The 27,007-nt window shown below is 45.9% G+C and overlaps 1 protein-coding gene across 6 annotated transcripts in view; it reads left to right on the forward strand.

Moving 5' to 3' along the window:
* Positions 1–1,147: 1,147 nt before the first annotated feature.
* The window catches only part of LRRC8D (leucine rich repeat containing 8 VRAC subunit D), a 114,412-nt gene continuing 88,552 nt past the window's right edge, over positions 1,148–27,007 (forward strand). The window contains exons 1-3 of one of the 6 annotated variants that reach the window (XM_081818752.1): positions 1,148–1,415; positions 22,539–22,686; positions 23,549–23,664. In XM_081818752.1, coding sequence (XP_081674878.1) covers positions 23,589–23,664 — 76 coding nt within the window. In that variant the 5' untranslated portion in view covers positions 1,148–1,415; positions 22,539–22,686; positions 23,549–23,588. Of the gene's footprint in view, positions 1,416–1,691; positions 1,874–18,340; positions 18,677–22,200; positions 22,217–22,538; positions 22,687–23,548; positions 23,665–27,007 lie in introns of those variants that run through there. The other 5 variants (XM_081818753.1, XM_081818751.1, XM_081818754.1 and 2 more) reach the window with 5 other exon arrangements.

A 27,007-nucleotide genomic window follows, 5' to 3' on the forward strand; every position in this document is an offset into this window, starting at 1 on the left:
CTCCTCCCTGCCAGGCTGCCCTTCTTCACTTTCAGTGCCTGATCCACAAGGGCTCACTACGCCAGGGTCCCGAAGCCCTTCCTGAAACCTTAGAAAACCACTCTTTGTAAGGCCTTGCTGTATCTGAACACACACCTTCCTGAGCGCCCTTCCCATTTTGTGCCACATGTTTACAAAGAACATTGACACTGAGTAAATGTTGATTGAACATTCACTGACATGGAGAGATCCTGATAGAGATGAGACTTCCCATTGTTCACAGAAAAGGGTGGATTCCGATAAAAGGAGATACTGAAGTATTGGGCTGGAACCATTTGTCTTGTTATAAACCAACAATTCCGAACATCCCTCCTGGCCTTATTTCTTTATCCCTGCTTCTCCCCACCCACGAGAAAGATGGGAAATACATTTCCATCGTACAACAAAAACAAGAAGAAAAACTATCAGGTTGGAAAACACCTCTCAGCAGAGGACAACCTTTCATCTGCCTGCTTCAGACACAAGACAATTTTGGCAAAAAATGGGGAAAAAAGAGTAGACTTGGATTAAAACAAGAACTGACTCTCCAATAGATCTTTCATAGCAGAGACGGACCACATGAGGCTGGGTAGCTATTCGTGCCAAGATAAAGTTGTGAGTGCCCCAAATCCGAGGCAAGGACTTTCTCCTTGGGTTGGAAACTGCTTAAATGACTTACGCAAATGTCCCCCTACCACTTCATGGCATTTCTCCCTACGTCTTAATATCAGAGTTTTAGTCAAAAGTAAAGACCCAGGAAGGGCGAAGGTTGCTGACCTTGCCCCGCTCCCGCCAGGCGACAGCGGCTGCCTGGCACGGCGCCCTGTTCAGGTAGACGTTTGACAGGTAAGTCTTTCGGTGACCGGCGATCATCCCCGCCCCATGCACCTGCCCGGCCTCTGGCAGCCTCTCGCCGCCAGTCCCCGACCCTGGGCCACCTAACTGGCCAGGCAGCCGCCGCCGGTGAGCCCGGCCCGCTGCGGGCGCGGCCGTGCGGCCGGGGGAAAGTGCTTGCCGTCACATGGAGGCCCGAGCCCGCCCCATTGGCTGCGGCCGGGCCAGTCGCGGCGCTCGCTGGCTGCGGTTGGTCCCGGAGCTGCAGCGCCTGCACGGGCCCGGAGTCCATGTTACGCTTTGTCTAATTCCCCCCGTTACAGAGTCATGTGCTGCTGCTCCCGTCGCCGCCGCTGCCGCCGCCCGTGGTGCCCCGGCTCCTCCGCCGCGCTTCGAGGTGGCAGCCGCGGGCGGGGCCTCGGGAGCAGGGTCCAGGGCGCCGCGCGCCTTCGCCGCCCCGGCGCGTCCCGGTGCAGCCGCCGCCCGCCGCAGGTGATGCCGCCACCTCCCGCCTCAGCATAAGCCGTGGCTCGGCGGCCAAGCTGCCCGGGCTGCCCCCCAAGGTTGGTGCGCGCCTCTCCGGGGCCGGGGCAGTGGGCCGGGGTCGCGCAGGTGGGAGCCGCCCCGGAGGCGAAGCGCGCCCCTTTCCCGGCGCAGGCGTCCGGCCCCGCGGTGGGAGCTGAGGCTGCTGCCGGGAACTCGCCGCGAGGGGCGGGGGCCGGGGGGGATGCGGGCGGCGCGCGGGGCTGCGCTGGTCTCCCGTCTGCGACCGCCCGGGCCCGGAAGATTGTGCCGCTCGGAGCTGCTGGAGCTGCGGGCGCCGCCGACGCCTGCGCCGGCGGCGGTGGGCCCTGGGAGGGGAGAGTGCGGACTGCCTCCCTCCGGCTCCCCCTCGTGCGCGCTCCCTCCTCTCGCCCCCGTCCACGCAGTCGGGAGGGCGGGGAGACCCGGTTTCGGCTCCGCTGATTCCTCTCGGAGGTGGGTGTTTGGTGTCTGGCCTTGCTGGCCGGGAGCCCAGAAGGTGAGCCCTTTAACTTCTCCAGAAACGCCTCCCCCTCGCCCGCTTCCCGCGCCGGGTGGGTTGGGCGGGGAATGAGGGCCGCGCCCCGCCCCCCGAGCGGGAGGGAGGGAGCTGGGGGCCCGCAGGTGCACCCTGCCCGCCGCGGGCCATCTCCGGGTTGGGTACCGGTATAATCCGCTTCTAGCTTGTTTGAAGGCGTGGGCACTTGGGAAAGGGACTTCTGCTCCTATCCTGGCCAGGGGCTTGGGAAGGAGGATTGGGGGAAGTTGCTTCCTGGAGGGTTGATAGAGGCCTTCCTCTTAATGTCCCCCCTAATTTGGGGTATCCTTTAGGGATAAAGAAATTAGGGTTTTGGCTTTAGGCGGGCTTTTGTTTTGTGTTTTGTGTTTTTTAAAAAGCCAGCCACAGTGAAGAAGAGCTGCTGCAGGTTCGAGGGAGGAGAGGTAGGTCCCTGCTGTAGCGGAAGAGGGGATTTGCGGTCCCAACGGGCACGCACTTGGGGGGTTGTGTGGCAGAAGGTGGGGAGGTAGGGCTTCAGGAAAAGAAAGAAACGCAAAGGTGAGTGGGAGCAAGTACTGAAGAGGTAGGCAGAAAGATGGAGAATAGGTACTGGGGGGCCCTAGCCAACCGTGGGGCCCAACTTGAGCTACTTGGACTCCTACATGGTTCCCTCTGCTTTGCAGATTTCCTCCGTTTCTCTTCCTTGAATTTGAAAAATATTTCTTGTTGAGCAGAGAAAGCTATGAGGACCTATTTTGAAGGAGATACAGGAGTAAAGAGAGCTAACTTCTGGAAGCTTTCCTTAGCTTTTTTTTTTTTTAAGATTTTATTTATTTATTTGTCAGAGAGACAGCACAAGCAGGGGGAGTTGCAGGCAGAGGGAGAAGCAGACTCCCCACCGAGTAGGGAGCCGGATGCAGGACTCTATCCCAGGACCCTGGGATCAGGACCTGAGGCAGAGGCTTAACGGACTGAGCCACCCAGGCGTCCCTCCTTAGCTTTGATGATAAAATTCCAGCCAGGCAGCGTTTATTGAGCACCTATTTTGTGTTCTGTGCTGGACTTTGAAAGAGTCTGCACAGGCAAGGAATTCTTGTCTGCAGTAATGGTGAGGGCTGTTTACCTCATGAACAACCAAAGGGCACTTCCGAGTGCCAAGGATGACAGTGATTCAGACCTTCCCCACCAAAGTTTCTGGGACCTCTGCTTTTTACTGACCTATGGGAAGAATCCTGCACCATAACCAGTAAATGAGGTCTTTAGACAACATTTCTTTTTACTGTCCACAAAATACTAACCAAACACCTACCATCAGTTAGGAGAGGAGTAGAGTTGTCGCTTCTCCTGCCTTCCACATCAGTTGACTAAAACCCTGTTAAGATGCCAAAGCAAGAGAGAGGAAAGATCCTGAGATGAGTTAAAGTAAGGATCCAGCAAAGTTGATTTGGAGTGTTTGATCTCTATAGGTTAGGTAGGGAGCCTCCCATAAAACGATTAGTTAAAACATGGAGCTGGAAAAAAAAATTCTAAATACTGAATTGGCATGGTTTATTTATATATTTGAACATTTTATCTTAGATTTGTCTCATTTTTATTGAGGGTGTGTGTGTACTTTGTTGATTAAAACTTAACACATTAGCAGGTGGAAAAGGAGACTGTCCTTAGATGACCCAGTCCCCCAGTCTCTTCCGTTACCATGTTGAGTAGTTGGTGATGCATTGAACGGAGAGCGGGGGTGGGGGGGGAGAGTATGGAGCCACAGTCACATCTTTTCCTCCTTGCCAAGGTTTACAGAATTTTTAAAAACTTGGTCAGAGGGGCGACTGGGTGGCTCAGTCATTAAGCGTCGCCTTCAGCTCAGGTTATGTCGGGCTTCCCTGCTCCCTGGGGAGCCTGCTTCTTCCACTCCCCCTGCTGTGTTCCCTCTCTGGCTGTGTCTCTCTCTGTCAAATAAATAAAATCTTTAAAAAAAAAAAAAAAAAAAAAACTTGGTCAGAACTTGGCCTTTCCCCCTTAACTTTTACATTGTGCTGAGCTTTTTTGATTAATTTTACAAAATTTTGATGTGTTTGTCTTGTCCCAGTAGCTAAATTGTTTTGGTAGCTATATGATGGAAGTTAGACTTGGTTCAATCCCAGTCATGTAGGTGGATTGGCACTACGTATGAAGAAGTCAAACTTTTGTTCAAACTGTATACTCATGATCTCATACATTCTTGAAATGGTAGTTGGTAAGGGATTTCACATATTTTCCACGTGTAATTGGAGCTGATGTTTGACATTCTAGGAAATACCAATCAGGATTTACTGAGTGCTAGCAGCAAGCAGAGAACCAGAGTGGATGCTGTGGTTCCTTAACAAGGAAGGAGAGGATTCGTGTACAGATAGAGGGCCGGTAAGACAGGTATGGGTGAGGACACCACAAGCTGCAAAGGATTACATTTTTCTCAAAGGTCAAGGAATACTGAAATGGAAAGTGTTTTTGGAGCCAGATGAAAGTGTTGTGGGCTTTGGGAAAAAGGGAAGGAGCATGTGTTAGGGGAAGCAGTGAGCTTTGTCACAAGTCAGAGATAGTAAGTAGGTTTGCCTGGCTGGAGCAGAGACCATGACTGATGAAGGTAGGGGGAATCTAGTTAGTGGAAAACTTGAACCACGGGTCAGTGGTGTTAATCATTTGCCTCAAGAAGAGTGGTTCTCAACAAGGGGTGATTTTGCCTCCCAGCAAACATTTGGCAATGTCTGGAGACATTTTTTTGGTCAAAGCTGGGAGGCAGGTGCTACTGACATCTAGTGGATAGAAGCCAGGGATCCTGCTCAGCATTCCTCCTGCCATGCCTGGGACAGCCCCCACAACAAAGAATTATCCTGGCAAAAATGTCGGTAGTGCCAGGGTTGAGAAATCCTGCTCTAGACAGTAACCAGAAAGGTCACTGTGAAGTGAAGTTACATCTCAGAATAGGCCTTGAAGGAGGTGGTTCTTGACACATGAGGAGGGACGTCAAGGTTGGGAAGCCAATCTAGGAGACTTCTGCTGTGCTCAGGCCTGAAGTGATTAGGATCTGGGCAAAACCTAATCAGAAGAAAAGGGCGTTTTCAAGAGATTGTGGCAGATGAGCCAGCAGGGCAGTATAATATTGGGCAGGTGGGAAATCATGGAATCAGAAGTGGAATTGTAGAGAGGTCCTGGTCTAACTTCTTTAGTAAATTCTTGCACTTGCTAGGCAGCCTCTATTTAGACACCCCCAGAAACAGGGAACTCTGTACTTATGAAGACATGTCGTTGTATCTTTGAACTATGTATGATTATTATTTGAGCTGAAGACTGCCTCCTGGGAACTTCCCGCATCAGTAGGACAGCCCTTTGACATCTTTCACAAAGAAAGTATGATGTATCCTTCCCCTGTTCTCGGTGCAAAATAGTCCACTTCTTTTCATAATCCTGTGTGGGACATGGTTTGTAGATGTCTTCTTTGTCAGCATCTCACATGGAGAGTAACAGTGTCTGGAATTGAATACGGTAATTGAAATGTGTTCTGGTCAACAAAGAGTACAGTAGGACAGCTGTTTCCTGAAACCAAGGCATAAGCATCTATTTACTGCAATTTAAACTTAAAAAACTGCCTTAAAAAAAAAAATAGCATGTAGCTAGCACAGATCCATGTATAGGTTCTGTCCAAACAGTCAGAACATCCAGATATTTCTTGTACGAGCTGCTACATCCTTGTATTCATTGGGCAGATCTTTGTATGTGTGTGAAATCGAATGGAAGTTTTTTGGTTTGTTTTTGTCCATGTTCAGTGCTATCCTATTTATTTTGGTCCAGTCTTAAGGTCTTTTGAGATTTTAAAATCTTGCTTCTGCCTTCTAATCCTATGAGAGAGGAGTAGAGGATGACTTAGCCAAAAGCTTTGTAGCCGCCTGTATTAATACTGCACACAATCCAGTAGTTTGGCACTGTTAGTCCCATTCCGGACCTGGGGTGCTGAGTGATGGAGGTGAATTCCAAGGGTTGACTGGCCTTTAGTTTAGGGGCTTCTGAGAAATCTGTGTTTGTGGTCAAACTACATTGCATTTAGCTTTTGCAAATGTTTGCACCTGTGATGCCCTTTTGAAATTATTTGAGTCTGTTGCAAGCTTCTGAAATTAGTACTCCATCCTCTGGGGTCTTTGTAATACTGTTTAGACATCTGGAAGAGAATTTCTAATGTTCTGTGTAAATCTGAAGCTTGCCAGATCAGAGTTGCTTTTGAAATTTGTGAAGAGGTAAATAGGATAAGTGGTACTGAAAAAAACACATATGAACTTGATTCCCACTTGGCCCAAGCTTTTTTTTCGTTTTCTTTTTGTTAGTACGCCCAAAATACTTCATTAGTGACAGCTTTATATTTGGGGAAGGAGAGAGGATTGGGGCTTAGAAACAAGCCTTTTTCCCCAGAATTGGGATTTAGCTTGTCATTGGTATAATTTCATACTTACCAGATTTCACATGTCATCTCTGAAATGACATTAGGAAATCACCATGCTTAGATGTTTTTTGAAGCAGGCAGTTCAGAAAGAACTTAGTGCCAAGTTCCCTAAATGTTCTAGATCTATTCAACAAACTAGATTTAAATAAATTATTTGTTTGGGGTGGTAGCCATCTAACATCGTTGAGAGCCCTAGAACAAAATTACAGATCTCACAGCTAACGTGTGCACCTTCTTTGTTAGGAATGTCCATTGTGCCCTAATACCCTGCTGGTGTGTTGTCTGTCCAGATGGTCAGTCCCTTTGCTCTCCCTTCCGTTCTCGTCCACGTGGGACACCTGTCCATGTCCTCTGGAGATGAGGGATTTTCCTGAGAGAAGGGATGTGTTGTGAAGGTATGAGATTTCTTGAGGGGGGAAAATATTGGAAAACCCCCAGGTATTGTCCTTTTATACTTTTAAGGGCTGTATCAAACTTGAAGTCACCTTGGAATTAAGGATGTGATGTACTATTTGACCAGAAAGGTAGAATTTTATAGAAGGTATCAACACTCGAATTTCGTAGATGAGAAAATCGAGGCCCAGGGAGGTGATGTGACTAGCTGTAGCTTACACATGAAGTGACAGAGCAGGCATTAGAATTCATCAACCTTAAAGACCACAAATAAAGGCTAGGATAAAGATTTCTCCTCTGCTTGGAGATGTGTAAACAGTGGGTCCCCCAGGCCTTATTTACATAATTGATCCAAAAGAAGGAGCACACAGTGGAATTTCTAGGTTTACAGATGACAGCAAGCTCTTCTGAATTATGAAATAACTAACCAATGGGGATTTACTCCAGGGCAACCGTATTAGGATATGTGAGTCATCAGAAGATTTGCAGGTGAGTTTCTCTGGGCAATAGGAGGTCAGGTACTAAGAGAGAAATTATGGAACTGTCAAAGGGTGGTGTTTTGGTGGCAAGACCCAGGAAAGGACTTCAAAAACACTTTCACAGTGTTGTCCCAACTTGCTCTTGCAGATTAAAAAAGACAGGAAACGCTAAGCTCCATCAAAAAGATTTTGGGAAAAAAAAAAAGATTGTGGAAACCAAACAAAACAATCTTATTTGAGTTTCCACTGTGCTTTGTTCAAAGCTGGGGCACCTGACTTTAGGAAAGACCCTGGAGTTGGGGCAACCAATGTAATGGGACCTAGAAAATGTAGGCATTCCTGCTAGAATGGAGGCTCCACAAGGACAGGGCCTTGCCCGTCTGCTTTTCTGATAAAAATATTGGGATTTTTAGTATCTGGAAAGAAGATCGTCGGGAGATGTTATTGAAACCCATGAAACCACAAGGATAAGGATGGAGGAATCTGGAATGTTCACCTCATCCCAGGAAGCCTGAAAGTGGTATTTCGGTTGCCCGCCTCCTTGTCTGTTGCTCCGGTACCCTGTCCGCCTGGTGAGGGCAGGGGTGTATCTGTCTTGTTCTCCACTGATTTCCTAGTTCCTGGCACATGGCAGGCCCTCCGTTCATGTTTGTCCCCTGAAGGAATGCCTGAAGAGGTGTACCTGACAGTTTTGTAATACCTAAATTCAGGGTGAAGGCAAAAAAAATACAGTACCAGTTTTCCTCAGCCCTGCCTGGCTCTCATCCAAGTCAGCCTGGGGAATATTTTAAAGTTACTTGAGCCCTAGGTTGAATCAAAATCTCTGGGAGTGGAGTTTCATTTTGAAAAGAGCTCTCTCTGGGGGCGCCTGGGTGGCTCAGTTGTTGAGCGTCTGCCTTTGGCTCAGGTCATGGTCCCAGGGTCCTGGGATCGAGCCCCGCATCAGGCTCCCTGCTCAGCAGGAAGCCTGCTTCTCCCTCTCCCACTCCCCCTGCTTGTGTTCCCTCTCTCGCTCTCTCTCTCTCTGTCAAATAAATAAATAAAATCTTAAAAAAAAAAAAGAAAAAAGGAAAAAGAAAAGAGCTCTCTCTGCCCCCAAGTGATTCCACATGTAGAGCTGAGACTGAGAACCACTGTCTTACAGAGCCTACACAAAGGCTGGGTACTGACTGAAGACACTCAAAAAGGTTTCGAAACATTTGTGGCTGACAGGCTCACAATTAGTTACTAAGACAAACATGGAGCTCTAAGGATACATCTGTATCCTTGGAAGGTGATGACCAAGACACTGGATGGTTCACAGTGTGGCCCTTCGTGCTTCCATGAGGTGCTGCATCCCCAACCGGGTGGCATAATGGGGCCAACTGGAAGGCCATTCCAGAGGGGGTCCGTGGTGACAGTTCCCCAGCCTAGGGCGAAAGAAAAGAAGGGAGACAATGTGGCAAGCTTTTCAGTTTTGATTTTAATGCTGAGTTTATTCTGTTTAAAAGGTCTTTTTAAAAAAAATCTTGGGTTCTTCCTACTTTGAGGTATTATTGTTTTTCCTCTTGTGAAGGATGGTGATGGTTTAGTTTTTCAGGTCATTTCTTGGTCACCTAAGCCCTGGCAATTTTATGACAGTCTTCCTTTCAGATTTTACTAGTCTGAAATCAAGTCTGGAATGACCACTGCTCTGAGGTTTTCAAGATGTCCATATCCTCTTGTGGACACCTGCTGCTGGGCAGGGCTCATGCATGTCAACGTTAGATTCCATTATGAACATTTCTTAAAACCCTTTTTACTTTCCTCTTCTGCTTGCTGGTAACAGTTAGGAACGTTGCCAGAGAAGGCTTCACTTCCCCAGCAACCCATAAATTCCTTTGCTAAATCTCCGCGTCAACAGATCACCAACATTGCAATGAATTCTACAAAGCAGGAGAAGAAAGGAAGTGCAAGACAGCCATTCCTGCTGAAGGATGTTGATCACCCAAGAGCTGCCTCTCCAGATCTCATGCAATGGAGACAGGACAGATTCATGCCCACCACATCGGGTATGAAGTACTGTCAGTCAAAATTCTCGTCACTGATTGTTCTAAGCTTAGTTCTAAGAAGTATTTGAAAATTAAAATTCTTTGGAAAATGGTCTCCATGATGCTACCCGACTGAATAAGCTTTAAAAATCAATTTATTATCAGATATAGCTAATTTTCTTTTTTAACTTAACTGCTCAAGAAGCAATTGGATGATTTGTGGAATACCCCAAATTAATGCTAATAACTATTTATTAGGCATTTCCTGATTGTCCAAGCCTATGCCCTGGAATTTACATGCATTCTCATTCAATCCTCAAAGCAATCCTGAGTGGAAAGTGGACTACTCCCATCTTACAGATGAGGTAACTGAGGCTTGAGAGGTTATGTGGTTTGCAAAAAAACCAGAGGTGGTGGAGGTAGAATTTGAAACTACACTTGTCATTTCAAAGCCTGTTCTCTTATCTACTGTTCTCATTTCTCTTGTATTGCTTTGTATTCATTTTATGATACCTATTCATATTCTTGCCAAAAAAAACAAATAAGAGAATGGGATTTTGAGGTGTGGAGAGGGACCTTCCAACCTGTCTGGCTCGTGTTCCTCATTCAGGGATCAGATCTGAACCTGTGAACACAAGCTGTGAAGAGGGGATTGTAGTGGTACCTGGGTCTCCTGGCTTCCAGGCCTGTGTTCTCGCCAGCGCACAGCATTTTCAAAAGTACCAATCAGAGTAAAACCACTTGAGGGTAAGTTTATCCTAGAACTGAGAGGGTATTTTAAAATCACTTGTTGTGGTGACTTCTCTAGGCCTGGTCTCTTGTCCTCAGTGTTGGTGATGGAGTGCCACAGGTAAGTAGTATACGTCGAAGGAGTAAACTCCTCCTCAGGAGATGTGACCTTACAGTGGTTGCTGTCCATAAATAGATACAGACGTAGCTCGTGTTTGTAAGGTGTTAGGTCCAAGTGCTTGCTAAACTAATGCCATAGCAAACATCTGCAGTGAAACAATAAATAATCCTATCTATGTCCACTAAACAACGAGTCAAATCAATATCCATATATCTGTATTACATATATATACTCCATTTGTAGATGTGTTCTACTCAAGTATAATCATTTCAGGGGATTGAATTCATTCTGTTAGAATTTCTACTTCAGCGGTTTTATTTTTCACACTAACATTCAGCTAATAATAAAGTACAGATCAGGAGATGGTCTGCAGTGTTAACACAGCTTGCACGAACGCACCCCCATCCCATGCACACACCCCCCCAGAGAGGGAGGGATGCTTTTCTCTCTCTTTAACCTAGTTCTTTTCAGATGTCTTTCTATTATGGTATGTTTTCCTTCCCTCTTAGTTCTTTTCCTTACACATTATTTGTATGTGGCAAATTCTGTATGAAGCCCAAACTTTGTAATTGTATCTGCAGTTTCTGCACTAACCAGAGGGAGCCTTAGAGTTGGAGGCCAGCCTTGCCCTGGGGTCTCAAGCACATACCAGGCCCTGCCTGAAGTACGCCTCTCCGCCTCTCCGAAGATGATTTGTGGCAGCTTGTCCTCAGCCTCAGGGTAGGGTGATCAGGAGGGAGTGGGGTGGACCTGGGCTGAACTAGAAAGTGCAGGTCTGTCTAAAGGGGCTCTGTTTAGCTGATCTGTTCAGCAGCCAATTGTTGCCATATGGGAATGTGGGCAAGTCTTGCCAGATCTTCTGATTTTTCACTGTAAGCCAGAAATCTGGATTATTACTTTAAAATCTCCTGATTTTAAAAGATTGGCTAGCTCAACATTTTAAATAAGAACTTCCTGCAGACCAAACAAAATGGCTTTGTGGGCTGGATACAGCCTGCAAGCTTAGGCCCTTAGAGATAGATAGCCCTTAGTGGCCAGGTAAACAGAAGCATGGGATGTGAATAAAAGCACAATACACTTTGACAATCAGTTTAAATGGAAACAGATCAAAACTTGATTTCATTGTTCCGAGCACCGCCCCCCCCAATACACACACAAAGCAGAAAAACAACAACAACAAAAGCCCCATACTTGTAACAATTTCTGCCCTTTAAATTTGTTATATCTGGAGTGAATGCATTTGAAGGGTTGTCTTGCTTGAGGAGTAAGAGATTCAGGGAGAAACATGTAGTTTGGGAATGAAGCAGTGAGGCCAAGATGATGCGGGTATGGGGCAAAGGGGGCAGGTGGGCCCAGGAGTAGAGAATGAGGGGTAAGCGCCACCTGGAGGTGAAGAAAGATCATCTACCCTCTGAAGATAAGGGAAGAGGAGCATTTATTTACATCTCAAAATTGATTTTGGGGGTAATAGAGAAGAGAGGAGAGACCAGAAGAGTCCTTACATGAGAAAGGGAAAATTGTGACCCGATAAATATTTGGAAGTAGTGTAGAATCTATGTGGGTGGGCAGAGTGCCATTATTTTGCCATTCCTCGTGGGTGCGCATTAATTTGTGTTGTGGCTTTTGCAAAAGGAGAATTGGAGTGGAAAGGAAGGGAAAGAGTTCCCGTCAGAAAGGAGAATACAGAGGCAGGAAAAGAAGAGACCACAGAGCAGCTGATAACCAAAAGGAAACCAGGAGAGCTGGCCAATGTCCGCCCTGCAGAAAGTTGGCTATTGTTGGAGGACAAACCACAGCGGCGTCCTAGGGGGTACGCCCGGCAGCCCCCAGCTCCCACAGGGCTCTGGACTCCAGCTTGTTTCGCTCGTGGAGGGCTTGTGTGCTCAGCACGACTTGGAGCAGCCCCCACAGTCCCTTAGTGTGAAGTCAGCGGCCGCACGCCGGCAGCTGCCCAGTCGGGGAACAGCGGGGGCTGGGTTTCTGCCCCTGCTCCCTGGCGGGGCGCCCCTGTGCAGGGCACGACCTCAGACCTGTACTGTGACCCGACTAGTGCTGCTGTCAGTTGTATCTGCTCCCCTGGGGAAGAGCCTGCCATCGCTTCTGAAGAATGTGTCGTACAGATGCCCCCTCTGAGAGGAGGAGAGGTGATCCTTGAGCAGATCTCTGTTAGGAGCTGAGGCTAGACTCCTAGCCTGAGAGGGGATTTTTAAGAGCATTGTTCTCTTAATCATCCCAAGTATAGCACATTGTTCCTGGAATTTCAGCATTTTCTGGGAAAGAAATCTTTTGATTCATCAGGTTTTATTCCAGTCCCTGGGACTGTCATCCCTGTGTGAGCTGAACCATGTCCCTCTCAGCTGGTGTAACTTTAAAATTTTTAATGCTTTGGTTGCTTTCAGAATAAAAACTGCATTTTTAAAAATGTGCCCCGCCGCATTAGTTAGTTTAATGCAATGAAGGTCTTTGGGTTTGTTTTTTTTTTTTTTTTCATTATGGAAGCCGGTTTGCAGTATTGAGAGAATGGGTGCAGATTTCCTTGCTCTGTTGCCGGGAAGAAGAAGAATTCTTCACATTCCACTGTTTGTTCTTCCAGGGACTCTAGTCCACAGATGGAAATCCTGGAAGATCCTACCAGGAAGTGAAACTTGTAAATAATCTTTGTCCTGGTTTGGGGCATTACGGATAAATTTATACGAGAAGACTTCCTGAAGCTTCTTATAAAATACACTTGACAAACACGATCTTAGAGACCAGTTCCATTCTGGAAATAATAATAGGAAACATTTATGTAGTCTCACACGTGCTGGGCACCGTTTGGAGCACTTCGCATGGAGTAGCTCATTTGTTCCACCTCCGTGCTGTGTAGCCTGGGACACTGAGGCCCAGTTCCAGAGTCTGGCTGCACTTGCCCATGACCTTGAGCAGCTTAGGGACTCAGGGCCATATACTGGCAGTCGCAGAGTAGTGATGGTTGGAACCCGGGCCCTCAGTGGCTTCAGGATCCGTGCTTTTGAGGACTGCATTATTGCCTCTCACGCTCTCGCACAGCAAGGATCACAGATTTGCTTCCCACATCACCTCGGCTTTAAACTCAGGATCGAGATTGGATTTGAAAAAAGAATGACAATTTTGCTCCTTCCCCAGTCGCTCCTCCCGAAACCGAATGAACAGAGCTGTCAGGAGACAGTTTCCATCCAGGAAGAGAAAGCTGCAGATCTTCCTGGAACGGCATGCTGGCATACTGCACAGACCCTCCTCAGGGCTGCTGCTGGGGCCTCGCTGCTGCTGACAGCCCTCACCAGAATTGTTTTTAAGAGCACAAAACGGCTTTACCTTTACCTTTGCAACTAGTGGATTTGGAGTGTTTCTGAGAACATTTTGAAAATTGCTTTTCACACTTAATGTAAGGTAGTGGGAGGGAGGACCATGGATCTGGGGCTTGAGGACTTGAGATCTGGTGGTGGCCCCGGCTTCTGCTGCCTGTGGGGCCTTGGATTTATTTCACGTTGGGTTTCCTTGGGTTTCATCTCCACGGGAACGATGGAGGGGATAGTAACGGCAGGATGACTGCTTTGAGAAAGAGCAGGGTCCAATTATACAGGACAGTTGTTTGTCAACAACAGTAGCCATGTGTGTTAGGCAGTGAGGGGACCAGCGTGGCCTTCGTGAGCCCTGGAAGTCATTGCCCATCGGTGAGCGGCGGGGGGGATGCTTTGGGAGTACTCGGGAAGGTTTGTGTTGATTTGAACGTCTTTCCTTTCCTGTTCTCTCCTTACCTGTGTTACAGTGTGGACGATCGTGTGGGTGTCAACTCAGTTTCTGGCCCAAACTTTCCTGTTCCTTGGCTTTTCCCCCTCCTACTTTGGGCTTGCCTCCAGTTTGCCTACAAAGTGCCGTTTGTTTTAAGGGTGAAGCAGGCGATTCTCTGGGCAGCGACACTGTGGCTGTAGGCAGTGACTGTCAGAGCACAAAGTCAGGCTGGAGTAGGAGGGACACTGACAGGGCTTGTTCGTTAGAATTTTGTACAGTGATTTTTGAAGGAAACAAAGGGGGAGGAAGGGATGACTTGTCATTAGAAATACTATGAAATACCCTTCATGACAGAACAAAATTGGGTAAGGAGAAAGGGCATTGAGAAATCATTGCTTATTACTTTGACGGCAAATGTTTTTTGAGCACTGGGTCTTGGAGTACATTCCTGTAGCATAGGAAACACAAATTAATAATAAACAATAAGGAAAAGCTGTCCTCTTGGTGAATTTTTAGCTGGTCCATATTGAGCCAAACATTTTTTTATGCTTCATCTTCACTTCAGTCATGAAGGTATCATTTGTCATTGTTCCATTTCAAAGATAACAAAATTGAGGCACAATGTGTTTAACCTACCAAGGATTGCAGTGCTAGTAAGTACCTGGAGGAACTACACTTTGAACCTGGATCTGTCCCTCATCCACAGTATAAAACATGAGTTACGTATGCCCCTGCTCTCAGCATGCGAACAGTTTAGTGTAATTCAGCACAGCGTGCAATGTATGGTAGCTCCTGTTTTCTGGACATTTGCTTAGAGGAAGGAGAGAACTGATTTTTGACTGGAAAGATCAGAGAAGGGGCGCCTGGGTGGCTCAGTCAGTTAAGCATCTGTCTTTGGCTCAGGTCATGATCCTGGGGTCCTGGGATCAAGCCCCCCCCCCACATTGGGCTCCCTGCTTGGCGGTGGGTCTGCTTCTCCCTCTGACCCTCACCGGCTCGTGCTCTCTCTCTTGCTCTCTCTTTCAAATAAAATCTTTAAAAAAAGGAAAGATCAGAGAAGATTTTACACACAGAAAACCATTTCAGAAAATTAACTTGAGCAGGGCCTTAAAGGATGGTAGAGAAAGGGTGGAAGACTGAGGGGTGGCGAGGTTTGGAGACGTGAAAGAAGCATGTAATGTGTTTGGAGATGGTGCTGTGATGGAGGGATGTGGGAAGAAAGGATAGCAGAAAAGCAGTTTGGGACAGATTACAGAGGCCCTGGAGTGTCCTGCTAAGGAATTTGGACTTCATTCCATTGTGTTGGAAGGTTATTCCACTAACGATTCATGGGAAGAGACATTATTTGCTCCAGTCTCTGACTTCAGCAATTTTGGTGGTTGAGTGAAGAAAGGAGTAGAATGTCTGCAGCAGAGGTTCCCCATCCAGGCTGCACCTTAGAGTCCCCTGGGAGTTCCTTAAATGGACAGATTCACACACTAACCCCCAGCGGTGATTCTGATGGTGTAGATTCGGGGTGGGGCCTGGCCTGGATGATTGTGTTTAAAGGGTCCTGTAGGTGCTTCTGAGTGGAGGGGCGGGTGTCTGGGCTGAGCCTAATGGGTTTGTCATTGTGTGGATAATTTTTTAAACCATGGGAGGGGGCCACTAATAAGTGCTTGGGGAAGACAATTTCAGAACTTGGTCATTTTCCCATTCATATCTAGAATGTAGTACGGCTCTAATCTTTATGGCTTTGTGTTAAATTTGCCTTTTTTCCTTTGTTTGGAAGGTAAGGGCATATGTAGGATTTCCTTGGTGACTGTTCATCGACAGTCTCTCAGAGTGTGAGTTCTGGAGGCTACAGGGCTCCCAGTTCAGTCCAGTCTCTTAGGAGTTGAATGAGGTGCTGCTCACTTGTACATTTCCTGGGAGCCAGCCTGAACTTAAGCCATTTTTTTCCCCAAATGTTACAGACCTCTCTTACTCCCATTTCTTGAGTTCTAAATCAACTATTGACGTTTAAAGTATAATTTCTGCTGGGAAGGCAAGCAGCTCTACCAAGGGAGAAGCAATTTCTCAACATTAAAGAAATTAGAAATTATAATTTATGCTTAAAAAAATAATGTTAGTTCAAGTTTTAGCTCTCTTCTCTCTTCCTTCTCCGCTGTTCTTTATCCTGCCGTGTGTTTGCAAACCATTCTCATGACCTTCTGCTTGTGTGGCATATTTGTAGTGGGGCCAGATTATACATACACCACTGACTTTTTCATCTGACCTCCAAATTCAGCCTTTGAGCCCCTTTGTTTCTTTGAATTTTGCTAACAGAGTCTTCTTGTTGAAAGGAATATTATTTCTCATGGAACTTTACATGGTTTGTGGAATAATAGGATCATGCTTTTTGAAGTTCAAAGCTAAGGTCCAAAAATTTTAAACCTATCTAGTTTGCCGTTGCTTACTTTATTTAGCTCAACCTCGGCATTTCAGGTCTAGAGGTGGTTAGTACCCATTGGACATCCTAGCCCCTCCCTGAAAATTAAAAGAAGCACAAAAATGAAAGTGAATTCGCTTTTCTTCACCTCTCTGTTAATTTAACGGATTCAATTGGCTTGCCCTCATTTGCCCTTTTACACCACCCAAATTGATGCTATGTGTACATTTGATTATAACAGTGTGAGTAATTTCCAAGGTACTTTTGAACACTGTTCCTTGTGGTTCTTTCCTTCATCATATTAGTAGATATATCCAGTGTTTTTCTTTCTAGCCTGCTTAACTCCTGTGTGGTTCTTGTTGCCACATAAGTTTCAGTTGATTTAGTGATCCTGATTTCATGGGACACTGTATCAAATGCTTCAGGAAGATCAAAGTACACGGAGTTCGTTGCATTCCCTTCCCTTGCTAACTCCGTTGTGCTGTAGCCAGGCGATCCTGGAGCCTTGCAATCCAGGATTCCACTCAAGGCGAGGAAGCAGCTCTTCTTCCTGGCTTTTCCATTCCACAAATATCTTTTCCTTTCTTTCCCATATTCCTTTTTTTTTTCAGCAACATGTAGCAGGCTGTATATCCCTTACCACTTACAACCATTTTTGCTGCAAAAAGGAAAAACTCTAAGCCTTTCAGCTGCCATATCCATTGTGCCATCCCCATGGGACTATTCCACCATGACCTTTCATGCTGGAAGAAGCAAGCCCAATCCAGTTGTGCCTTATTGGTTGTAAAATGTGTTGGTTAAAAGTAGACTCCATGGCCAGCCAGGCTGCCCAAGTTCTGGTATTTGCTAACAGTGTTACTTTGGACAAGTTAGTATCTCTGCGTCTGTTTCCTGATCTGTGATACAGAGGTAGTGCTAATTTCTACCTCAGAGGGTTGTTGTCAGGAATAATTGAGTCAAGACATGTCAAGTGGTTAGAATTTGGTTTAGTTTAAACATTGATGAATAATCTTGCAAAAGTTTATAATAATGTTTCTGGATTTTCTAGGCATTTTGTTACTCTTTTATGCTGTTTGCCTTAGCCATTCTATTACAGGCAAAGGAAAGGAAATGAAAATCAACTATCTGATTTTGTCACCTTAAATTTTTCACAAATTGCTTTTTTTCTTCAAGATTCCATTATAATAGATCACTGAGAATTGATATATTCGATAGACAGTGACGTGTGTGACGTATTCCCTATCAACTCGTATATTTTTCTACCATCAGATGTGTATATATTTTTAAAATCCTTTTTAAGAACATTATTTTCTTGGTAGTGAACATTATATTTATTTGACTTGTTGGGGCCAACCCTTTTAACTTGTTGGATTTTTTAATAGATTATTTTTTAAACGGGTGCCCAAAGAGAATTAAATTTTTTTGAAGATTTTATTTTTAAGCAATCTCTATACCCAACATGGGGTTCAAACTTACAACCCCAAGATCAAGATTCGCATGCTCTTCTGACTAGCCAGCCAGGCGCCCCTAAGTATTTTTTTTTTAATAAGGAAGCAGAAATACCCACTACAGAAGATAAATAGACAAAACATGCTTTCCAAAGAAAAATGTCCTACAGGACAGTGTTTAGTCTACACAATACACAGCACGATCAACAGTCAGTAAATAATCCAAGGCTGTCCATTGCTAACAGTTTGTGCCAGGAACATTTTGAATACTCTTAACTTGTATACAGGTATTTGCATTTAGTCAAACTTTTGTGGTTTCTTGCTCTTCTTTCATATTTATGCTCTTTAAATCGCTGCACATCAGCCACTGTGGCCCACTTTACTTATATATTTGCATACTAACTGAAGAATGAGAGGGGAAACTTGGAAAAAATACATTGAGATTTTTCATCATCACAGTTTGACTAGTGGATCTTATTTATTATTTTATAAAATAATGTTCAGGGGCGACTGGGTGGCTCAGTTGTTAAGTGTCTGCCTTCGGCTCAGGTCATGATCCCGGGGTCCTGGGATCGAGTCCCGTGTCGGGCTCCCTGCTAGGCGGGGAGCCTGCTTCTCCCTCTCCCACTCCCCCTGCTTGTGTTCCCTCTCTCGCTGTGTCTCTCTCTGTCAAATAAATAAAATCTTTAAAAAAATAAAATAAAATAAAATAATGTTCAGCTGCAGCCCCAGAGCATATTTAACCTCATTTGTATGGACTTCCATTGCTAGGGTTTAAAAATCAGTGGGCCTGTTGGAAAATACATGTTTATACTTTACACTTAACAGAAATTTGGCAAGGTGATGAAGTAACATGATGCAGCTGAGAGAACATTACAAGTTGTGTTTGAAAAGTAAGAGTCTTCTGAGTAAAAGTTGTATAGCACAGAATAATAAATCCACAGCCAAGATGCACCCACTCGTTTCTCTTCAGTTAAAAGGAGGAAGAACAGACCCAGGGTGAGTTTTAGCTCCATTACCTGCTGCTTTGAGAAAATGACTTAACATCTGTGAACTCCACTGCTTCTTCTCACAGTGTTAATGACTCTTCCCCGAAAAAGCAGATCTGCAAATTCAGGGGGGCAGGGCATGTGAGGGTCCCAGGTAAAGTTACTAATTCCATGTAGCATGGGTGAATTTGTACGTGTGATTGGAAGCTGGGGAAACCGAGGCACTGAGTCGCGAGGTATAGCAGCCGAGGCCTGTAATCACCCTGGCCCTATCTTTCTGCTTTGTAGCGGGGTCTTCTAAGTCATGCTGTGGGGTGCTCTAAGCAGTGCTTTCCTTCTCAGCTTGTTCAGAGCCAGGAAACTCTGTGCCCAGAAGGGACCGTAAACTGTCTTGCAGGCAGAGTTTTAAAAAAATGATTTGCACCCATCTACTGCATTTTTGCCATGGGAAATGACACTCTGGCTCCTCAAAAATGGCTAATAACCCTCTGTGGGTAAATGCCAATCAAGCCAGCCAGTTGGCTCTGAGAACATCTTCCTTGAAAGCCATGGCCCAGGTTTGCAGAGGCTGGGAGGTGAGTGTGAGTGCCAGAGACCTCCTTCTCAGAAAAGCCTATTGCACTGCCACCCTAGAAGTGCAGACAGACAGGGACACTGATGTGAAGGCTGCTAGTACGGAGAGGCACTCTTGTCAATTTTCTTTTTCTTGTTTGCAAAATCCATCTGTAATAATGACCAGGAATCCTCATACATTGAAATCTGTGGCAAACATTTTTAACCACCAAGGTAAGGTCTTCGTCTTTCTTTTTAAGATGAAGAAGGATAAGCAGTATCATTTAAGATACGAGTTTATCATCTCCTCCTCCACACTTGTTAGTCCTCAGAGAAGCTTTTGCTTGTCACTTAATTTGGAACCTCCAAAATGGCTTTCGCAATGTTGCCGTCTTAATCCATGGGCTGTTGTACTTAGGGAGTGGAGACTTTCAAAATGAACTTCCAGTATTCTTCCAAAATCAGTTTTATCTCTTGTGGCATGATTTGTACCTACTGGGGAGCATATTTTTTCTCTTCCTATGAGGTTGTGATTTAATTTTTTTTTTCTACTCAACAGGTGTAAGGTAGAAGCACTTCTCTATGAAACACAGAACGTGCGGGAGAATAGCTGAACAATGGGAAAGAAAGATACTTAGACCTTGTGGCTGTTAGGAAACAGGTCTGGGACTGATGCAGTCGTAGGAGTGTTGTATTACCCAAACTGTACACTGTGGGATCCATGCAGGTTAATTTCAGCATGTTTCCTTTGATTTTTCTGAAGAATTTCCTTTCTCTTCAGAGGTTTTCCTTCTAGGCTCTTGGAGTCATAATGAATAACAAAAATGGAGGCAGGGATACCAAAATGTATTTTAAAATAGAATTGTATCCTCAAAAACATGGTAATTATTGACAGGGTTTTTTTTAGATGAGAGAGAAGTGAGAGAAGTTTTGAGCTACGTGCTTCCCTCCCACCATGTACTTTGTGGGGTAAAAATGGTAGTGCTTTGGGAAAAAGCATTAAGTCTGGGAAAAGAGGTGAAGAGTTGGTAAGTCCAGGGAAGCAATGGACTGTGAGAAAGTAAAAGGTGGCAGCCAAAGCAGAGCTGGACCCTAAAAGGATGCTGAGACCCCTCAGGAATAAGCTCCCTCAGTAATAAGGCCTCATGAGACTGCATCTCTGCCCCTCCCCCCACCCTTGCCCCCTCCCCGCCGCCACCACCCTGCTGCTACACTTGGACTGCCCTTGGCAGATCACCTGCACAGTCTACAACTCCAGAATGTGCTCCTTAGTGAGGGAGTGGGCAAGGGCAAGTGAGATGCAGTTCATCTGGACACAGGGTAAAAGCACTCACCTCCTCCCTCAGTCTCCGCAAGTGTCCGGGGTCTCACCATTGCCAAGGTTCTTAATCACCTTTTTACATGTGCTCTGTTTCTTGGCTTGTCTGGAGGCTGATAGCATGCTACTGACAGGTGAGTGTGAGCTAAGTGCTGAAGCAGAAGGAAATAGAAAACAGAATTTCAACAGTTTCACAAAAAGTTGAGGCCATCTGTGTGTTGTGTTGTTTGCCCTCTTAAAAAATCCCCGTTAGAGAAAAAGAATTCAGGGAACAAATATTAGTCAGCCGATTAGGTTCTGAACTTGCTCAGACTTTGTACCTTGGCATAAGAGAGGCTATCCTAGAACCTTTTGAACTTTTGCCACTGAGTAATTCTGAAAAGGCTGAAAGAGCCAGTAGTAGGTAGTAGGAAAGAGCACAGTGTCCTCTGCTTGGGTAATCAAGGTACATATTACTGAGGTGGGTAAGGACCCTGGCTAGTTCAACGGGGTTACAGCTTGTAAACTGCAGGATCATTTGGAGATGAAGAAATGGATTACAGATGGTCGCTGGGCTTGATTTTTATCCCAGGATTCACTATTTGTTTTGAGAATTAGCAGAGTGTAGAGGAAATGGCCCAGATTTTATACTTAGGAAAGACCTGTTATTCAACTCTCCATTTGACCATTTTCTAGCTGAGACATCAGGACAGTTACTTAACTTCTCTGACCGTGTTTCCTCAGTTGGGAATATGAGAATAGGACATTTGTAGATCTGTTGGGAAATGTTAAAACTAAGAGCAGATTAGAATGAGATGCTGTCTAGCACAGAGTAGGAGCTTACCACCAATTTCTGCCTTAGTCAAAATTTGGCTCTTTATGTAGAATAATTATCCTACTCTCCATGCTAGTTTTGAAAGATGAATAACTTTTATTTAAGCCATCAGCTTGATGATAAAAGGAGCTGTTTATCCGAGACAGTCCTGTAAATGCTTTGTGACCGCAGAGATTTGTGTGGAAGGGCAGGCAGGGTACAGATGAAGCCGTTCACACCTGGAAGCCCAGAAACCCGGCACTGAGCACACATATGAACTCCTAGAGCTGGCACGCTCTGCATATGGCAGATTCTTAAACCATCTGTTTACTGTTTTTTAAACACTATCCTGAGGTTCACCTAAGTCAGAGGGTAAAGCAGTGAACCCAAACTCAGAATTTTGGAACTGCTCTGTGATTTCATAAGCACAAAGAAATACTTAACTTGTTTTCTGAAACAATACACTATACCATTATCTTCTGTGTGGAATTGGTATATGGAATGTTAGGGGACTGTGAGGATGAGGTTGTCCGCGTAGAGACCCGAGGACCCTGGAACTCCCCTCCACCACCACCCCCCAGTTTGCGGCAGCTGTGTGCACGCTTTCTTTTGAGTCAGCCAGGCGCAAGACAAGTCATTTCCCATCCTGAGGCTCTTTCAGTTGCTGAGTTGGAGTGGATGTACTGGGATGTGGCTATTCGCTTAAAATTTTTGCATAAATCCAGCCTCCACTCCCCTGGAAAGGCTTGGTCCTGTCTTTACACCTTCCCCACGGCGATTTTGTTGCAGGGGCGGGGGTGGGAGGAGAGGAAAGGAGGAAAACAGAGGCCGACTACACGCGGCGCTGCGCTCTGCGCTCGGGAGGAAGCGTGCAGTCCATTGACTCGGTACAAGTGGGGAGGAGAGAACCCGGGCAGGGGCTGGAAACGGAAGGGCTTACGAGCGTGCCGGTTGCGCGCTGCTTGCGAGGCCTCCGGCAGGGGGAGGCCCGGGCCCGCGGGGAGCCACCGCGCTGGGAGCCGGTGTGGCGGGTCGCTGCCTGCCCGGCGTGGGGGACAGCTCCTGGAGCGACCATGGCGAGGCGGGCGGGGGCGGCGGTAGTAATGCAACCCGCAGCCCCCCGGTGCTCCCTCCAGCCGGTCTGCGCCCCTCCCTCCACTCTGCCAACACTCGGATCTCTAGCTCTTTCTCTCCCGTGTTTTCAAACAGGAAGTGCACGGCTGTCTGTAACGTGCCGCCGGGTCCCAGGATGGAGGAGTGAAGTCTCCGTCGCCGCCGGTTCCAGCCTGCGGAGCCCCCCCCTGAAGCCAAGTCCCTGGAGAGCGCCCTGAGGGAGCAGGGTGGCTGCCTGGTCCAGGTGCGTGTGGTCAGGTCGGGAGCCCGCGGGCCGGGCGCTGGGCTGTCACTGGCCGCCGCCCCTGGGTGCTGCCGAGCCAGCTCTCCAGCTCTGCGCCGCCTCCTCACTTGTGTGCGTGTGCCCGGTCGCGCCCCCCCTCCCCGCCTTCGCCCCCAGGGGTCTCTGTTGGCCGTGGCCGTGCCGCCCCCGGGTGTGTGGGACCCACGCGGGAGGGCGGGTCGGCTTTGGGCGGCCGCCTGCGGGACCTGCCCGAGCTCACTCTCTCAGCCTTGGCGGGCGCTTTCCAGCCTGGGCTGCCTGTGCCCAGGAGGCTTCCCGGAGTCCCCAGCTGCTCTCTCCGCCCTCTCCGCCTCCTCCTGCAGCTGCCCAAAGCGGGGCGCTTTGTTGCTCCTTTGCTGACGGGGGTTTTCTGCTGGAAGGCCCTGGGAGGCTTGGGTGTTAGAAGAGTAGTGTGGCAGAGGTGGGGACCTGGGGCGGGGTGGGGGGAGAGGGTGAGTGGCGGGCGAAGTGTAAGGTGGAAAGGAGAACGAGAGTCTTGGTGCCCAGGCTCCGAAATCCCACCTCTTCAGCAGAGCCCCACTTTGTTGTTATTTTTTGTTTTGTTTTGTTTGGGGGGGGGGTTGGTTTGGGGGGAACGGTGAGGGGGGAGCCAGGCTTTCAGGAACTGAGGCATTAGTGATGCAGACACGCTGGAAAGGTAGCGACCAGGAATGAGGGACAGCTAGTTCTGAGGTGTTTAGTCTGGTGTCTGGCTTGTTAACTGCAGTTGTGGTTTCTTAGCCAGGCTTCCTCGCTCAGACAGAAGGTCCTATTAAAGGTATGAGCCAGATATCTTTATTCATTATATTCCATTTTCCATCAGAGTAAAACTGAGAATGACTTTCCTCAAATTCACCGAGTAGATGATAGTTTCACATCCATCCATATCTTGCTCGTTCTCAGATGTTCATAGGTGGAGAACAAACCGCTGGAGAAGAGGTTGGTGTTAGGCACAGACTTTGCTTCTTCGTTTCCCTGGCAGCTCCTGTCTCTGCAGACTAAGTCAGATTGACTTTTCCCCTAATGAAAGCCTGGCCTTGTTTCTCTGCCTATATTTATCCACCTGGTGAAACTCCAGTCTGGTGGAGGGTCACTAAGGGAGGTTGGATGGTTGAGAAGAATCAGTTTGATGGGCGGATTGGCCTCAGATGCAATGTTTGAACACTGTGAAAGCCAGTAGTAGCCTCTTACTCTTCTGTTTTGGAGGAAGGGATGTGAACAAATGACTCAAGGGGAGGAAAGTGAGATTCTGCAAGGAAGGGTCTTTTTCTGCAGCACCGGGGGAATATGCATAACCCCACTACCACATGCATTCAGCTCCTTCACCTTATTGGGCAGCCAGGCCTCCTCAGGAAGCAGGGTTAGTTGTAGATTTAAATTCATGATGTCACATGCTGGCTATGCTGTTCTAATTTGTACTTTTTCTAATAAAATATGTTTCCTGTGTAATTCATTTTGCTTAGAAAGGAAAATCTTTTGTAGTCAGGTAGCCTAGTAAGTTTGTACTGTCCTCTCCCTCTCTTCCCCCGCCCCCAGCAGTGATTTGAATTCTGTGATCCCATTATTCCAGTAGTCCTTCAGAACTTTAATCACTTTTAAAATGCAGAGCTGCTCTAAGCATTGCGATAATATCAGTAATTGGCATGATTGTGTTAGCAGTAAATAGTCAAGATACATTATAAGAGCTGAGCAATTAATTTTATCTTTTCTCTAGATAGATGGAAGTGGGCTTCTTAAATGTGAATTTCATTGTGATATGTCTGTGTTTATGCCTCTTCTCTTGCCAAATACATGGCAAGACTAAAAGTGAAAACAAGTCAGTGAGAGAGACTCTTGAATGGCCTGTACAACCATAGTACTTTTATACCTGAGTATGCTCCTGGCCCTCCGGTTCATTAATTTATTTGAGGACTTTGTTGAACATTGGTCGCTGTACTTAAAGATAAAATAGAACAGCCTTTGTGACTTTCTGAACTTGTACCCTATTTAGAAACAGGATTTACTCCTACCCTAGCAGAATTTACTAATAATTAAATAATAACCTAGAAAACTGATCTTAAGATCCTCATTTTCTGTTTACAGAGCACATTTTCTAGATCTCATTTATAATTTGTTATTCGCTTTAATAGTCTGGTGAAATAGGACTCATGTACTCCATTTTATGGAGAGAGGAAACTGAGGCTGATAAAATGTGACTTGTCCATGGTCATATTAGTAAATGGAGATGCTGGGACTTCAACAAGTCTTTCGATTTGTAGTCCTGGCCCTTCTGTAATCTGGAAAGTTGCTGCCTAAGGAAGAGATGGCAATGCTGATTCAGGGGTCTTTCGCCATTCCAAGGGAGCTGGTAAAACCGACTTGAGACTAGCCTTACCTACATCTTCAGATCTTTTCCCACTCTCTCCCCCCAGAGCTCAGGGGTTTCTTTGTAGTGTTTTTTTCCCCTCCCCCCTCATTTGAAATTTACACTTCCTCTGTTTTAGTAACTAGATTTAGCTGTGTTTGCATCAATGTGATTTGTTTTCTGCTGCCAAAAGTCTAATGGCATATTTTAATTTATAGAAATCGTATTGTCAGGTCTTAGTAGCCAGTATCTTTTTGAAGGGTCAGATTAGCATATTATATCTTTTTAGAATAAAAAAGCAGTACTTCTGGTTTACCCTTAGAACACTTTATGTCCCAGAAAGGAAATAATAAATTAAAAAATGATGTGTGTGACTCTCTATAGCCCACTGCCATACTTACCATACCACCACCATACATAGCCCTTCCAACTTCCCCACTCCCCTAGCTGAGGATACCCACTAACAAGGTCATATTACAGGGGCATCTGGCTGGCTCAGTGGGTAGAGCATGATCTCGGGGTTGTGAGTTCGAGCCCCATGTTGGACATAGAGATTACTTGAAAGAAAGAAGGAAAGAAAGGAGAGGTCATGTTATGGAAAGATGCTGGCAAACCCGTATAAACTTTAAATTATATATTAAGTATTTTTGTAGTACTCCTCAGATGGAAATAAGTTTATTTTTCTTATCTTTGCAATGCTTAAAGTTAAGGCTCTCTTTAGCTAATATTTTATGTTGCATTGAGAAGAATATAAATTAAAATGGGGAGTACATTTTCACTGGGAAATGCTGGATAAAAGATTTATTTTCTCTTCAACAGTTGGAATATCTACAGTGATCTATAACTTCACCTCCTTAGAATTATGTCAAAGTATTAGGAGAAGGGGAGAAATTGGGGGAGGAAAGAGATAAAGTGAGTGATTTTTGTTTTATTTTTATTTTATTTATTTTATTTTTTAAAGATTTTATTTATTTGAGAGAGAGAGAGAATGAGAGAGAGCACATGAGAGGGAGGAGAGTCAGAGGGAGAAGCAGACTCCCTGCCGAGCAGGGAGCCCGATGCGGGACTCGATCCCGGGACTCCAGGATCATGACCTGAGCCGAAGGCAGTTGCTTAACCAACTGAGCCACCCAGGCGCCCTGATTTTTGTTTTATAAGTGAGGAATGAAATATGTATATTTTCTTAATACACAGGGCTCTGCCATTTCCGTGTGGGACAGTTGCAATGGCTTATGAATAGGAATGAAAGCATAACAAGCTTTGATGTTAAATGCCAAGGAAAAGTTTATGACCAAGAGAGGACTAGGGGTGGAGATAAATGTGTTAGGATTTTCATCTTCTCAAAACCCTCTCATTTTTTCATGTCTATTATAAAATAAAAACTGTCTTCTTTGGAATTTGTAACCTTTAAAGCAGTGGTTCTCAACCCGTACAAAAATCAGGAAGCTTTTATTAATACTTAAAGGTTTCAAAGATTTTGACTTGCTTAGAGTTTTACTTGTTTCTGGTTGCTAATATTTAGTGACAACAGGTACTAGTAATATCACTCAACTGAGTATATATTGTAAATAATGACCACAGCATCTTCCTGTTTTTATAAAGTAGTATTACATCTATATGTGAGACGGGTTCAGTGTACTGACCTCTGCCAGCACCTTGAAGTCCATAGGGTGGGAAATCAGGGCCAAAGTAAAACAACTGCTCCAGGCTGGAAATGCTGATACGGTAATTTAAATGTACAGTACGTTAGCCGCCAGATTATCAAGATTCCCAGGTGGAGATTTTCCTCTTTGGTGTCCATTAAATAGATGATGTGTAAAGTCCTGACTTTGGATCTGATTTTGTTTTGAGGTTGGTTTTCATGGTCCGCTTTGAGGTCTTAGGATTACTCAGTCACAGATAACTGGAATTCTCCCAAGAGCATTTTCCCTACATCAC

This window comes from Leptonychotes weddellii, chromosome 4, assembly GCF_054177405.1.
Source record: "Leptonychotes weddellii isolate Sample4059 chromosome 4, ASM5417740v2, whole genome shotgun sequence".
NCBI classification, from domain to species: Eukaryota; Metazoa; Chordata; class Mammalia; order Carnivora; family Phocidae; genus Leptonychotes; species Leptonychotes weddellii.